The sequence below is a fragment of the Astyanax mexicanus genome, chromosome 10 (genome assembly GCF_023375975.1).
Source record: "Astyanax mexicanus isolate ESR-SI-001 chromosome 10, AstMex3_surface, whole genome shotgun sequence".
Taxonomy (NCBI): domain Eukaryota; kingdom Metazoa; phylum Chordata; class Actinopteri; order Characiformes; family Acestrorhamphidae; genus Astyanax; species Astyanax mexicanus.
In genome coordinates this window covers 17,183,604-17,198,993 of record NC_064417.1, presented here as the reverse complement: position 1 = coordinate 17,198,993, position 15,390 = coordinate 17,183,604, and the positions used below count along the sequence as shown (strand labels likewise).

Below are 15,390 nucleotides of genomic sequence, written 5' to 3'. Positions count from 1 at the left end.
TAAGCAGACGCCCCAAAAAATCCATACTGAGTTTTGAGTAGCTTCTTTTAGCTATTTAAATTAAACCAGATAACTTACTTCACACTACCAGGCTGAAGTGACTCAAATCTGATTTGTTGCTCAATGTGGCTCAGATCAGATTTTTTTCAAGACCGTGTGAACGTAGAAAATCAGATTTTTTAAAATCAGATTTGAGTTACCATCATATGGGGTCCTAAATCAGATACGTATCCAAACCATGGACATGAACGTGAATGGTCAAATTGTAATTCATGCGTCTTTTTGCTTTTTTGCATGTGCTACGTCAGGTGTCAGCACTTAGTTTAGGAAAATGAAGCAGGTAAACGCAGGAAAAAAAGAAAAAATAAATAAACAAACACACCGCTCCTCACGAGGGGATCGAACAAGAGTCGTTAGGATCGCGATCCAACACACTATTGCTGCACCAGCCAGTGAACTGTAACAGCTGAGAAAAAGTCCTTATAATGAGAGAGGAAGCCTGAGAACGGGAGGAAAAACAAGAATGGGCGGAAACTAAAGTCACGCCGAGACACAGAGAAGGCATGTAAACTAAAATTCACGAGAGAAGCATTTTATTTATTTATTTTTCATTATTGTTCAATATAGTTTACAACCTCACGGGCCAGATGTTTCACACCTGCGGGCCACATCTGCAAACGCATCCATTTCTCCTTTGTAAAGCTATGTGTCGTCTCTTAAATATGACGTTTTTTGTTGTTGTTGAAGAAGGTAACATGAATCAATTTGCGCATGTGAGGCCGAAGAAGAGGATTAGCTCTTTTTTTTATTATTTAATAAAGATTTCTCTCTTAACAATTTAGCTTGTTGTCATTTTAATGCCACTATGCTTGTTGTAGTATCACATCTGAACTAGTGAGTATAGGTAAATTTCACACTTATTGACAATAAATTAGACATTTATGAACTGTGTTGCTTTATTTTATAGAACTAAAATGTCAGTTCATACGTCCATACAGCGTTGTTAAAAGCGATGGCTTCCGAAGCCTTGTTAATGTTCTGGAACCACATTATGTTTTACCCACACAAACATTTCAGTAAAGTGGCCATTCCAAGAATGTTTCCATAGCATAAACACTAACATTTTAATAATGGAAGTTTGAGTGTTCCTTGTATAATTACAAAATTTCATGTTTAAATTTTTAGTGTTACTAAAATGTCCCTAAATGAATAGATATGGAATCGAATCGGTACCTTGTGAATCGGAATCGGGAAATCAGATGATGAGACCCACCCCTGAAAGAAGACCCACTCGTTTAGCTTCCTGCCTGCATTGAGAACACTGGAGCTTTGCTAATTTGTTTAGAGATGGAAGAAGCAGAAACGCCACCTTCAACTTGGAGTGATTGTGGTGGTGGAGGTGAAGAAGGAAAACCCTGGCCCTGCTTACGAGTCCACGTTTTATTTGTTGGAGTAGGGAAGAGAAGTTAGGGATGCTTTAAAGGTGGAGGGACATAGTTGATCTGTTGTTATTTACAAAGGGATACACTCAATGTTTTTATGACCCCCTAAACTAATAAAACAGTGTGTTTACAGAGTAGCACTGTTAGCCCTCACCACAAAACAAGCACATTCCAAACAGGAAATTATAATAAAACAAAAACACAGTATCAGTAAAAGCTTTTACAAGTCCCAGACTAAAATGTATATTTCAGTGTAGAGCAATATACTGCAAGCTAAGCTTACAAAAGCTGGATCAGATACAATATATGTAAATACTACCTCACTATAACCATTGTTTATATCCACAAACAACAAAACCGTAAAGGACAAAACCCACACTACAACTCTATGAAGTAACGTTATGAATATGAAGCTAGCTAGACTATCTGAGCAAAACCCCAGAGCAACAGAATAAAATCAGTGTCTGTTTTCAGATGTTTAGAGTCTCTTAGCTCACGCCAATGAGTGAAAGAGATTCCTAGATTTATTCTTGTCCGGTCTAGGCTGATTAGTCTCTTTTCTCGCTTCCTGGCTTTCACAGACATCTTCGGTCTCTTTCCAGCTTCTGATTATATTGACTAATTGTTGCAGCCCTATACCAAGTGTGCCTTTAATTGCACTTATTAAAATATCTGTGCATTGTTTATACACGTTAAAAATAAAAAACAAACCTCATATTTTTCAAACAAATTAGTATTAAATATCATGGGAAAATGTAATTGTGAATCCCGAATTTTGAACTGAATAAAAAATCAGTGTATTGCTAAACCCCTAATTCCTACACATATATGCAAATGCAAACAATAGATGAGTGCAACATGTATCTACCATCAGACATGGCAAATGACATGAAGACTATACTATTTCCTCTCCCATAGTTTTTGGCATGTCAGTAAAAAAGATTAGGTGTCAAGTTTCACAGTAAAAATAAACAGCTCCACTGCATGTTATGTTAATATAAACTAATGTTCAGCTTCCTCTGTTACAAACATGCGGCAATGCATTCTGCTTCTCAAAAGCTTAATCAAGCAAGATACAACAAGTCAGATTCAAATCAGCTTTCGCACCAGTCAAGGGACTTAAAACTGCAAGGCTGCAAGGGACCACAGCCAAGGACTAGTGGAGAAAGTGGACATTTATTATAAAATTACAACTATGCATGTCTGCTTCGAACCTTTGGACCTGGGTACCCAACACTACTGTAACTTAGTGTTTTCCCGTACAATGTAATGAGTAAAATAGAACAATTAAGTATTTAATAAGTTACTTACAGTATACAAGAGAACACTTTTGTATGTTAGGTTCTTCTTTATTGTAGCACCCCTACTACATAACTGTTTTGATAAAATGAAAACTTGCATTTTACCTACATACAGGTGACTAAATCTTGTACCTTTTAGAATCTAATAAAAACTAATGCCACAACACTGCTAACACTGAAATTACGTCATTAAGCTCATTCTCAAGAATATGCGTAGCTAAACAACATATCATTATCTTTTTACTCCTACCACCTTTGGTAAAATTACTCAGAACAGAGGATCCCTGAACACAGCCCACTATCGCTTACTAGCAAGTTTCCACCTGGGAAGAACAAGTCACTGTCTTAGCAGAATTGCACAGAACAACAAGGGGGGAAAAGAGGTTTGATCACCTTACCTTGAGTGTCTATAAAGCCGGCGGGTTCGACAACTTGTTCTCTGCTCACAATTTTCAGTGTCACTGGAGTTGCTGTCATAAGAAACAGGACGTGCAGCCATTGTTCCAAACTAAAAGTTCTTATTAAAGCGGAGTGGACACCGACTGGCATTGCCTAACAGTGACAAAAAAAAGATTAAAGTAATTAGCTCCATGTTTCATATTGAATTTTTTTTGCAGAACTCGGCACCTATGTTCATGGTTATATTGACCTTATGCTAATACCCACCAAGCCCATGAGAAACACAATTTATTTACAATCATTTGCAGCACTGTTGCTGCAATTAGCTGATAGATAAGGAGTTAACAATAATGTTACTTTCTACGAATTAACTATATAAAATGTTCTCTCAGTTTAGTAACCTGTCCCCTCAATTTTAAACATTAGTTTAATACAGAATTGCCCAGTTTAATAATCCGCCTCTCTCTCTATTTAACAACGCACTAGCTCATTTTAGACTATTTACATTAAAATAAGGAAACCAATTACACCGAGTACCGTTATTTCACTGAGGGAATTAACGCCAGCTACTTAACTATTAAGTCGAAGAATCGTTAGCAAACCCGTTAGCTAGGCTAGCTAACTACAGCAGCCGCTAATGCTAACGCTAGCGGACCAACACACACTGGACTGGGCGAGCCTGTTTTAAAGGTTCTTACCAGTCCGGAGCTGCGTAGGAGCGCTCGGCGCGAGGAGTGATATAAATCCTCTAAAAACTTCAGTCTAATCCACTGGGAAAACAGAAACAGCCAGCGGTAGATTGGTCGCTAGTAGTCGCGAAGGCTCTAGGGTAATGCACTGGGCATGCGCAGATAGCGTGCAAGTTACCATAGGAACCAGATCGCACGGATCGAGAAGAAGAATGCGGATCAACTGTTGAAACGCCAGAACATAGAGAAACCCTGAACGGGTACATCTTCTTCTTCCAGGAAGAAAAGTGGTCGAAACAATATCTTGAATGATGGCTATCTAGCTTACTGTAAGATGCTGCCAAATATCAGTAGATAGACATTTGCTCGTATCAGAAACTTGTAAAGGACTCTTTTATGTGGCAGTGATTTTCATATATTACACTTTTCCTTAGCTGAACTGCAATGATGTTATGCTTGCACTCTGTTTAATATAAAAGGTGGATGTACAATTGAAACCAGAACTTTACATACACTAGATAAAACGACACATATGCATGTTTTCTCACTTTCTGACATGAAATCAGAATAAACCTTCCCCATGTTAGGTCAATTAGGATTACTAAAATTATTTACATTTGCTAAATGCCAGAATAATAAGATATTTTTTTAGGCAATGTTATTACTTTCTGCAAATTCAACTATTATTACTAAGCATTTAAAACATTTGAGACAGCCCATATGATGATGTTACATCTTTGGAAGCTTCTGATTGTGAGTGTGGTTCATCCTTGGGTGAAATTTCAAGATGCCTGAAGGTGCCTCTTTCATCTGTACAAGCAATTATACTTTTTTATATAAAAAAAAACAAGTTGGGAATGTCCAGCCATCATACCACTCAGGAAGGAGACTGGTACTGTCTCCCAAGAACAAAAGCAAAAGACCTGTAAAGATGCTGGCTGAAGCTTGTAAGAGTGTGTCATTATCCACAGTGAAACGAGTACAGTATTGACAGTATTAAAAGTCAATGTTTAGGAGTGACCATCACAAAGCCTTGATCTCAAACCTATAAAAATGTAGAAGAAAAGCAGAAAAGGCAGGTGCGAGCAAGGCAACCTACAAACATGGCTGTTACACCAGTTCTGTCAGGATAACCATCACATCTACCAACAAACAACTTGGTGACCCCCCCAGGAAAATATTCTGTGGACTGACAAGTCTTGGGTTCTGCAATAGGACAAGGATCAGTAGCATATCAGCAGGTCCACCTCTGAATGGCTAAAAAAGTTTTTGGAGTGGTTTAATTGAGATGCTGTGGCATGATCTTAAACAGGCAGATCATCTTAAAAAAAAACCAATGTGGCTGACTTACAATAATTATGCAAAGAGGGCATAATTAGGGGGCAAATACTTTTTACTAATAACCCAATGTTAATTAAATGTTGTTTGTTAACTGTGACATAAAAAAGAACAATACAAACTAAGGATAATGCTTTATAGTGTGACTATTAACCAGTGTTTTCAAATACATACTTCAAATACACCCTCATGTTCAAATGAGAGAACAGCCAGAGTAATAAACCTCCAAAAAAACATCAGACACAATTTGTCAAATTGTGAGCATTTTTTTTTTTTTTCAACATCCCAAACAGCAAAATACTTGTTGAGATTTTGGCAATGGTCCTAGAACAAGAGCATGTCACCCATACTTGCAAAATAAAAATGAATGGGGTCAGCACATTTCTTTCACATCTAATGTGAGCATTTGCTCACTTAGAGCACTAAACTTCTGCAGTGCCTCTGCCTCCTTCATGGCTAAAAGTCTAGGGAGCACTACAGTGGACTAAAGAATGTGAAGATTTCCTTGACACCACCAGACTGCAGTTCCTAAACGGACAGCCACAGTAGGCTATGACTCCTAAAAAAAAAAATAAAGAAAAAAAGATAAAAAAAAAAAAAAAACATCAGAGGTAAACTTCTTAGTACAGGGGTTCAATAATTTGTAGATGAGATGAGAGCAAGCATAAAATGCCCCAATAGTTAAATGAAAAGCCCTGTGGTATGTAATGCACACCAGTAAGAGTGTATTATTTGGCTTTAACAGGATATCTTGACTGTAAACAATGTTTCATATAAATTTGAAAGTATTTCTCATGTGTAGTTCATTCACTGCTCTTCTAAGTTTACTGTCTAACCAGGAGAGTCAAATGTTTTCAGAACTAGTTGTACAAACTGTAAAACAAAATACATTTTAAAAGGATATAGTTTCATCTCCGGCACTAACCCAGCACATCTAGTATTATTTAAAAAAAGGATGAAAAATCAGATGATCACACATTTACACAGTGTCCAGTGATGCTCTCAGGATGTTCACTCAGAGTGCTGTAAGGACTGTGGACACAGCTTCTTAAGTGTCACATACCCTGGGATTTTTCTGGGTAAAAAAAACAAAAAAAAACAGATACATTTGTGTCCACCAGTTTCTACAAAAAGTCAATATGAACATGTGTTGTATCAATGCTTTGGCAATACTGTTGAACATGGTCATGCCAATAAAGCTTATTGAACTGAATTGAGTTGATATACATATATATATATATACACATATATCCCCAATATACAAGAGTGGAGACAAATTCGACCACAACAACTACCGAGGCATCTGTGTGAGCAGTAACCTGAGGAAGGTTTTCTGCTGTATCATTGAGGCCAGGATACAGGCCTTCCTTACCTAACACAGTGTCTTGAGTAAAGGACACATTGGCTTTTTACCAAAACATCAAACTACTGACCATATTTACACCCTGCACACCCTAATCAACCAACATTTACACCAACAAAATAATACCAAAGTTTTTGCATGTTTTATAGATTTTAAAAAGGCATTTGATTCTATTTGGCAAGAAGACTTATATTATAAAATTCTCCAAAATGGTGTAGGGGGTAAAATCTATGACATCATTAAACAAATGTATGTCAACAATAAATGTGGAATAAAAATTGGCAATAAAATGACAGAAGTCGTCACTCAGGGGCGTGGTGTCAGACAGGGCTGCAGCTTGTCTCCCTGGGGCTGAGAATCAGTGCCTCAGGAGGCTTTGGTCTGGCAGTGGATGCACTAAAAGAAAAGGTCTGCAGAGCCCTCTATTCCATCAAAACCAAATTCTCCCAGATTGACATCCCAATTAGAATCTGGTTAAAGATATTTGACAGTATGATCCTGCCCATTGCACTATACGGTAGTAAAGTATGGTCCACTCAGTCACCATGACTACACTATATGGGACAAGCATCCCACTGAAGCCCTGCATGCAAATTCTGTAGAATGATTTTACACGTCCAAAGAAAAACCCCAACAAACGCATGCAGGGCTGAATTAGTCAGATTACCATTAATAAATCAATACAGAAAAAAATAGTACTTAAATTCTGGATGCATCTTAAATCAAGTCCCAAAACAAGCCTGCAGTTTTAGGCCCTCCAATCCCAATAGCTGAACCATGAAAAGAGTCCCCTGTGTCAGCTGGTCCAGAGACTGACCAACAACCTGACCCCCAACACCCCCTCCGCTCTGAGAAAAATACCTGGAGGAATTTTAAAAATGTTATGAGTGATGAGTATGAGTGATGAATAGAACCCTGAGCGACAGCGAAAAACTGGCTGTTCTCTTAGGAGAGGGACCATTAGCCCCCACTGCAGCCAGATACCTATACAAGTGTCATACACTCCGGGACAGTGAGCAAATCCCCAAACCCCCTGAACACACACGCACGCACGCACACACACACACTTATTTCATTCTTATCTTCTTACAATTTATATATCATTGTACCCTTCTACAATTTATTTTTTTGTTTTTTTATCATATACATATTTTAGTAATATTATTTTTTTTTCTCTTTCTTTGCATTTTTTTAAATCAGACTGTATGTGTATGTGTATAGATATGTATATATATGCACTTCTATATTTGTATGTTGTTGTACCCATTAATCTGTCTGTACTTTTTGTCTGAAATGCTTTGACAATACCAATGTTATTTTGTCATGTCAATAAAGCAAACTGAACTGAAACTGAGAGAGAGGAAAGAGAGAATCCTTCACATTGAGAGGAGGGAGAGGGAGAGGGAGAGAGAGAGAGACCCTCACAAAGAGAGAGAGAGAGAGAGAGAGACCCTCATACAGAGAGAATTTTTTTTTAATTTTAAAACACACTTTTATTGTAACAACTAAACCAGGTAGACACTCAAAGACCAAAGTGTTAAAGAAAAACAGTATTAAAAAGTCATCATCAACTATACACAAAACTTCATTTATTGCCCAATTTAACTGGAACTCCAGTAGGTTCCCCACCGGTATGCATGTTTTAATTTAAAATGTGCGGCCACTAGTCCCTTAAACATGGCCCTCCCATCAACTGCACCCCTGCCCAGCATCTTATTCTTTCTGGTCTTCCATATGGCTAACTTTGCAGTGCCCAACAAAACAATCAGCAGTACCAGCACAAACCGCCAAAAAAAACAACTGAAAGAAAAACCTTCACCAAATGATTAAAACCAACCAGCCAATAGATCAAATAAGGGTCTCAGTCTAGTGCACTGCACAAACAGGTGGAAACTAGTCTCGCTCTCAGAGCAGAAAGGACAACCTTCATCAGCAGCCGGATCGAGGTGCACCCTATGTCTGTTTGTGGCTATCGCCCCATGTACGGTCCTCCATTGGAGGTCAGCTATCTGTTTTTCAATTGGACGCTTGTACAGGGTCTGCCAGCAGCTTTTGGGGGAGGAGTCAGTGCCAAAGATCTCAGACCACCATGTAGATGAAACATCACTCAAAAATCTCGCATGCGACACCTTGACACAGATTAGGTACAATGACCCACGTCTGAGTGTAGTAAAAACACCCCAAGTAAGGGGTGGCAAAAGACAGCAAGTGTCCCTCGTCCTCAATCCATTCTCCCACAGAAAGAGCAACAGCCAGAGAGGGATGAATATAAAAGAACCCATCATTCTACTGTGCTGTAGGAGGTGGATCAGTCAAAAAGGACCAGTAATCCGTTGGTGATGACCTCTGCGCTTCTGCCACAAGACGATAGAACATTTGTCTCGACCGGATACCAGCTCTCTCCATCACAATCTCCACTGCAGTAGTAATGAGGTGGCCCAACTTCGAAAAACCTGCGGCCAGCAAGTGTGAGCGCAGACCGAAAAGTCATAATCCTCGACCTGATATCCACCAAACCTTGCCCTCCCTCTTGAATTGGAAGGTACAAGGCAGCAGATCAGATCCAATGTTGACCTGACCAAAAAAAGCTTACTAAGCGTCTTTGTACCTCCTGCACCAGACCAGAAGTGGGTTGCAGAACACTGAGTCTGTGCCAAAGGGTGGAGGTGACCAAGTTATTGGCAACTAACACCCACCCCTATAGGACAACTGAGGAAGCACCCATTTCCATCAAGACAACTGGGCACACACTCTCTCCACTATGCCACTCCAATTATGTTTCTGAAACTCATCTGTCCCAAGAAAGACAGCCAGCACCTTCAAGCTATCTGAGGTCCACCTCAGGTTCCCAAGAAGGAACCTGACCAGCCCATAAAGCTTCGCTCTTATCCCAATTAACCCTGGCAGACAAAGCTTTCTCCAACAGCTTTAAACAATCAGCTAAGAGGCCACATCTTGGTTCCCATTTACGAAGACCATAACATCATCTGCATAAGCAAATAATGCAACACCTCTATTTTGGCACATCTGTGGAACATGAAAATCTTTTTTCCTCTCCCTGCTGTCCAGACAAAGGACATCCTTGCCTAATACCCCAGGAGACAGCAATAGGCCTGCTTAATCCACCACCCACCTTAACCACAGAGGAAGCCCCCGAATACAACTGTATCCAACCTAAAAACACCTAACCAACCCCAAACCCCAGTACCTTTTTAAAGAACATTAAAAAGGTACTGGTGATCAACATGGTCAAAAGCTTTCTCTTGATCAAAAGACCCCCTAGAACCCTTACAGAAATTCAAAACATCCCCTACTAAGAACACATTATTCATAATTGAGCTATCAGGTATGCAATAGGATGGATCCTTATGCACCACCTTAGATAGATAACTCTTGAGCCTATAGGAGAGACATTTGGAAAAAAAAGCTTATAATCAGTGGTTAAAAGAGCAACTGGTCTCCTGTTCTTTAATGCCCAGATCAGACTACACGATTTTAGCCCGATTTTGTCGGCGCAGACACATTGCGTGTGACACAGTCAAAGAGCAGTAATTTGACAAGAGCGACGCCGTCGGAGCGTCCGATGGAAAGACTAGCATGTTAGAATTTTTGGTATTTTATCGCCTAGTTTGACATGCTCTGTGACGTGCTCCCTGACTCTGACCAATAGGAAGAGCGTTCTGTGGTGCACAGATGTAAACACGGGAAAAGAAAGCAGGACGGTGCTCCTGAAATTTCGCTGGACCAGAGAAACAGAAGAATAATCTAATAATCATCTAATGAGATGATTATCATCCATGAGATATTCAGTTTACAGGCACTGAAACCTAAGCAGTTACATCTTTACCATACCTTAAGTTCTCTCTGGAGTACAAAAAGCATGTAATGTCCATTTGGGTCACCCAGGAACAAGCACAAATCACCTTTTTTTGGTAACAGTGACAATACTTCACCCAGACGGACCCCGGTAAAAACCCTTTGCTCTTACATTCACAAATAACTTCATAAAAATCCCCCCCAATACAGTTCCAAAAGTGTTTTTAGAAATCAGATGGCAGTCCATCGATACCAGGAGATCGCCCACTGTGAAGCTGATCAACTGCAGCAGTTAGCTCCTGCAGGTCAACTCAGATTCCAGAGCAGCTGTGGAATCAAAGTCTTGGCAGTCCTTCCAAAAGCTGTGTAGTACAGTCAGCATTACACAATTTAGCCACATAGAGAGCAGAGAAGCAATCCATTGCATGTTTGTGCATGTCTTTAAAGTCTGTTGTCACTGTGCCATCCGGAAGATGAAGGAAGACCATCACCATTGGCTTAAATTATCAAAACAACCCCTCTCTGTCTTCCACTGTGCCCAGAAACATTTAAACTTAGAACAAAAACTCTTATCCTGCAGCAATTTAACATTAAAATGCCAATATGAAAGTGCACTAGAAAAACTGGAAAGACTAATTATAACTGAAAGTAAATGATGATCAGAAAACCCCACTGGAAAAATATTACAATTGGTAATTCTGCTGCTAAAATGTTTAGACACATAAATGTGATCCAAACGAGCAGCACTAACGCGACCATCTAAAACCTTCATCCAGGTATACTGTTTTGCTGAAGAATTCTTCACCCTCCACATATCCAATAAATTAGCCTCTGTCAGGAGTTTGAACAAGCACACAGAGGACTGTAAATGGGGTTCCCCAAAAGTTCGATCAACAGTAAAATCCATTGTGAAGTAACAATGCACCCATCGTTAGAATATTTCCTCAAAGCTCCTTCTAAAATATTAAAAAAGCACACGCTCATGCCCAACATTAGGCACATATACATTAAAAAATAAAACAAAGCACCTCCAACTTCAGCTTTAACAACCATGAGGCGACCCTTTACAACTTACTCGGTGTGCAAAATCTGAAATCCCAATAGTGGAGAGAATACAATTGCCACGCCTGCACTCAAACTATTAGTCCCATGACTAAGAAAACACTTTCCCTTCGACCGCATTGCCCAGTTAGCTTTATTTCCCTTACTACTTTAAATTTCTTGAAGAAAGAGGACATGTAACCTCTATATTAAAAACTACCACACTAACACCATTAATGTTAAGGGAGCCTACTCTCAAAACTTCCATACAAGAAGATAAAGGGAAAAACAGTAAATAGAAAGACAATAGATATAGGAAGAAAAGAGACCCCATGTGACGCATAACTAATCACTCATGTAGCAGGAGACTTTCTCTTTGCCACTTTAACAGGAGTTTTTCCTTTTGCCAGGTGTCCAGTTTTCCAAACAGTAGTGACATGCTTTTTTAAACGATACCGCTTTTTTCCACTCAGATATTCAAGTCCCAAATTCCTCTGCAACACTGCAACTGACCTCACAAACTTATTTTCATCAGAGAACAAATCTGTAATGTTTACCTGTTTACCAAAGGTTTTATCCAGAAAACGGTCTACTTCCTTTAAACTGTACCCAAGATCCCTCAATTTCACTAAAGGAGCTCTGACTCACCTCCACCTTCAAGGCACCTCATCCATCAGCTCCTGAATCCCCACAGCAGCAGTACACCCCTCAGGGAGGCTCTGCAGAACAGCAGTGCTGGTGCTAGCCGCCACAGGCGACCCAGGCGGGCACCCAGCCCCGGGCACAGCGGGCAACTCCACCGGCACCCCCTGCGCTCGAGTCTGTCCCACCTGAGGAACCGCGACCCCCCTTTCACCTGCCGTCGGACCCTCAGCAGCACACATTTCAGAAACAGTGTTAGCATTAGCTTCCTCCTGTCACTTGTGTGGACAGGCCATGCGTTTATGTCCAAAGTTTCCACATTCAAAACAGCACAGGCTACCGGTACTGGCATAAACCATATAAGCGCGACCTTCATGCTTTACTCGGAATTAAATATCGAGCGTGTTCTCAGGTGAGTCTAAGATCATGTAAACATACCTCCTGAAAGACACACGCTTCAGAGACGGGTGCTTACAGCCCAAAAAGATGGTTAGAATTACAGTAGTGAGTTTACCAAAGCGCGCGAGCTCCCGCTCCAGCACGTCACTAGATATAAGCGGTGGTACAGTAGAGGTAGCGACTTTAGTTGTGATATGCATTTTTGGTCATACCGCCCGGCCCTAGTTCAGGCCCGTAGCCAGCATTGTGATGGGGGGGATCTTTTTCCCCCAAAAGTGGACTTCATTTGGCTCTCTACTCCAATGCCCCCTAAATACACAAGCACACTTCAAACCTTTTAATTTAGACATATTTTATTCATTATAAGTTTGTTGTGAATCTGTTGTTGCTGTCCTTATTTGTTCGTCCGTTGCTCCCCACTGTTAACATAAATTTGATATAAATGTAAGTGTTACTCAAACTTCCTACATCTGTGATGTGACTTCATTGTCTGTCTCTGTTGCTCACCTCAGTTGTCTGTTGCTTTGTTCCATTGTCTCTGTTGCTGCCCTCCATTGTCTGTCTCTGATGTTGCCGTCCTTTATTGTCTATCTGTCTACTATTGACATAAATAGATAAGAATTACTTCATGAGGTACACTATCGGTATGGTCATTAAAACTTAAACATGAATTAATAATAATATAAATTGAAGTGTTCTGTCTTATCCCTTTCAGCTCGCTGAACTCGGCGGCTGATTGGCTGACAGAGCTCATTTGCATACCGTCTGGTCTGTGAGGGTCTGCTGATTCATTAGATATGCGTGGATTCGTGGAGCGACCAATAATCCGCTTTTAAATTTAAAATTTTTTTCTGCCTCAAATTATTTCAAGAACTGTTTGGATATATGTGAGAATTACTGGTGACTGGATTGATGGATTTTCTTAAGTTTGGAGGCGTTTTGAAGGTAAGAGTGTGGGGGAAGCGCTGGAGGGAGTTGGGTGTGTGTCTCGAGTGTCCTGAGGTAAACACAAAGCGAAACACAAGCAGATTTAAACTCTAAACACAGTTCCGTAATCCGGAGAGGCAGACGGACGAACGAACCCTTCGATCCCCCCTGGCTACGGGCCTGTAGTTTAGTGTCTATTATGAACTCCACCATTTTTGTCTGCTCTGTGTAGTTCAATTGATGTTTTATCCTTTTTATTGAAATGATCTCTAATATGTATTTTCTGAATTTCTCTGATATAACAGCTCAATTCTAATTCTTTAGGTTAAAGGTGCTTCCTCCTTTAAACACCTACAACATGTATTTGTATCAGGTTATAAACAAGGCTGCTTTATGAATTGATGCACCAACTATGGCTTGAAAACTTTGGACACTGTCTTATTCTTATTCAGGGTGGGCATTTATTTAGCTAATATTATTTTTACACCCTTTTTTTTACATGTACTTTAGTCATGCTTAAATTGCAAAGCTTACTTATAATTTATCAGTTTTAAAATCTGTTATTTCACTTGTTTTAGTGCTTTTTAAAACATGTTAAACCACAGCATAGAGGCTACAAAATCAAACTACTATGCAGCCTTTCAACACAGCTTTAACCTAAAGATCTAAAATGCTATGATGTAGCCTAAAATGGACGCTTGCTGCTCATCCCACACGTCTCAGTCTTGACCGTTTGCTATTTTATCAGAATAAGAGGGCACGACTACAAGATTTTGGGAAGTATGCAAATACAGATTAATATTGATACTAATCAATCGCCATTCCTCATCATTCTCATGTAATAGAGCTAACGTTACCCCCATCACCTCAAAGTCCCTGTGTTATCCTAACTTTACTAAGGTTACCTGTTTACACTTTCCCGCTCTGTCTGTCCCTCGGTTTCTGTCAAAAGCCTGCTCTCCCTGTCTGCTGCTGCTGAGGACGCGGAGGCAAGAGCAGCGAACATTTCTGTGATTTTTACACATTTTGTAGCAGTTCTCTGGTCCCGCTTTCTCCCGCTCCTGTCTCCTTACTGCCTCTCCTTTAACATACGCGCTCAAAACTGAATGTAGTGGGAGTTCAGTGGACCACGCGGAGAGAGGGTGGGGCTGCTTTTGTCCTATATCCTGATTGGTTCAGTCAACTGTCTATACTGAAGATGGCCCAATGGGCCGCCCCCTCTATATTGTGGGCCGGTCTCTTAGAAAAAAAAAAAGGGGGAAATAGCATCGGCCCCTGTGGACTGTCAGCCCACCGGGAAAATGCCAGGTACGCCAGATAACCAGTCAAGCCCTGTTTCAGGCTCCCGCACAAAATGTGCAGTCTGAACCCTTGTGGAAATTGCTCCATGTATAATTATCCACTGAAGATCTCCTGACCTTTTAGGGACTGGCAGTTTATACAGAATCCTCCACCTGAATCCAGCAATGGTCTTTAAGCAGTCCTTGACACTGATGTTCACAAACATCCTCTAATGCTCTTAAGTGCCTCACTTTCACACATACTGCATACATGGCCTTACCACCAGTCTCTTCAAACTGACCCAGTTTTGGTGAGGAGAATGTCAGGAGAGTGCCTCTACCCTCTTCCCATTCGCCGTCTGCAGCAGTCACACATAAAGGGAAACCCACAGCAGAATTCAGTACCACTGGATTCCCGCAGGTGACCCAGCTTACAAATTCCAGCAGTCACAAATCTTCTTATCAGCTGGAGGGTGATGCTGAACGAAGTGGTATCAGCTGATTATAGAAAATCGTCTCCTCCCATGCCCAGAGTGTTGATTGTGGCCTTCCTCTCCTGTGAACTGCAACATACTCCATGCCTTCAAAAAGAGGAATAGAAGCCCTCTAGCCCCGAGAGGTCTACTCCATCATGAGGAAGAAGTGTCGGTCTTACCCCATATTTCCAGCTTTCTGGAGCAGTTTATGTGCCATTTCCCTCCAGGACAAATCTGGAAGGTATAGCAGTCTCTGTGCCGCTTTAAGTCTGAACAC

The 15,390-nt window shown here is 40.5% G+C and overlaps 2 protein-coding genes across 4 annotated transcripts in view; both read right to left on the bottom strand.

Moving 5' to 3' along the window:
* btbd10a (BTB (POZ) domain containing 10a) overlaps window positions 1-3,996 on the bottom strand; it is a 42,697-nt gene extending 38,701 nt beyond the window's left edge. Inside the window, exons 1-2 of one of the 2 annotated variants that reach the window (XM_022683911.2) lie at window positions 3,841-3,996; window positions 3,142-3,295 (exon numbers count right to left, since the gene is read on the bottom strand). In XM_022683911.2, the coding sequence (XP_022539632.1) occupies window positions 3,142-3,242 (101 nt within the window). In that variant the 5' untranslated portion in view covers window positions 3,243-3,295; window positions 3,841-3,996. Of the gene's footprint in view, window positions 1-3,141; window positions 3,296-3,717; window positions 3,816-3,840 lie in introns of those variants that run through there. The other variant, XM_049483967.1, reaches the window with a different exon arrangement.
* Window positions 1-15,390, bottom strand: part of LOC103043601 (cyclic nucleotide-gated cation channel beta-1) — a 267,445-nt gene that overhangs the window by 102,926 nt on the left and 149,129 nt on the right. The gene's annotated exons all lie outside the window — the stretch shown is intronic.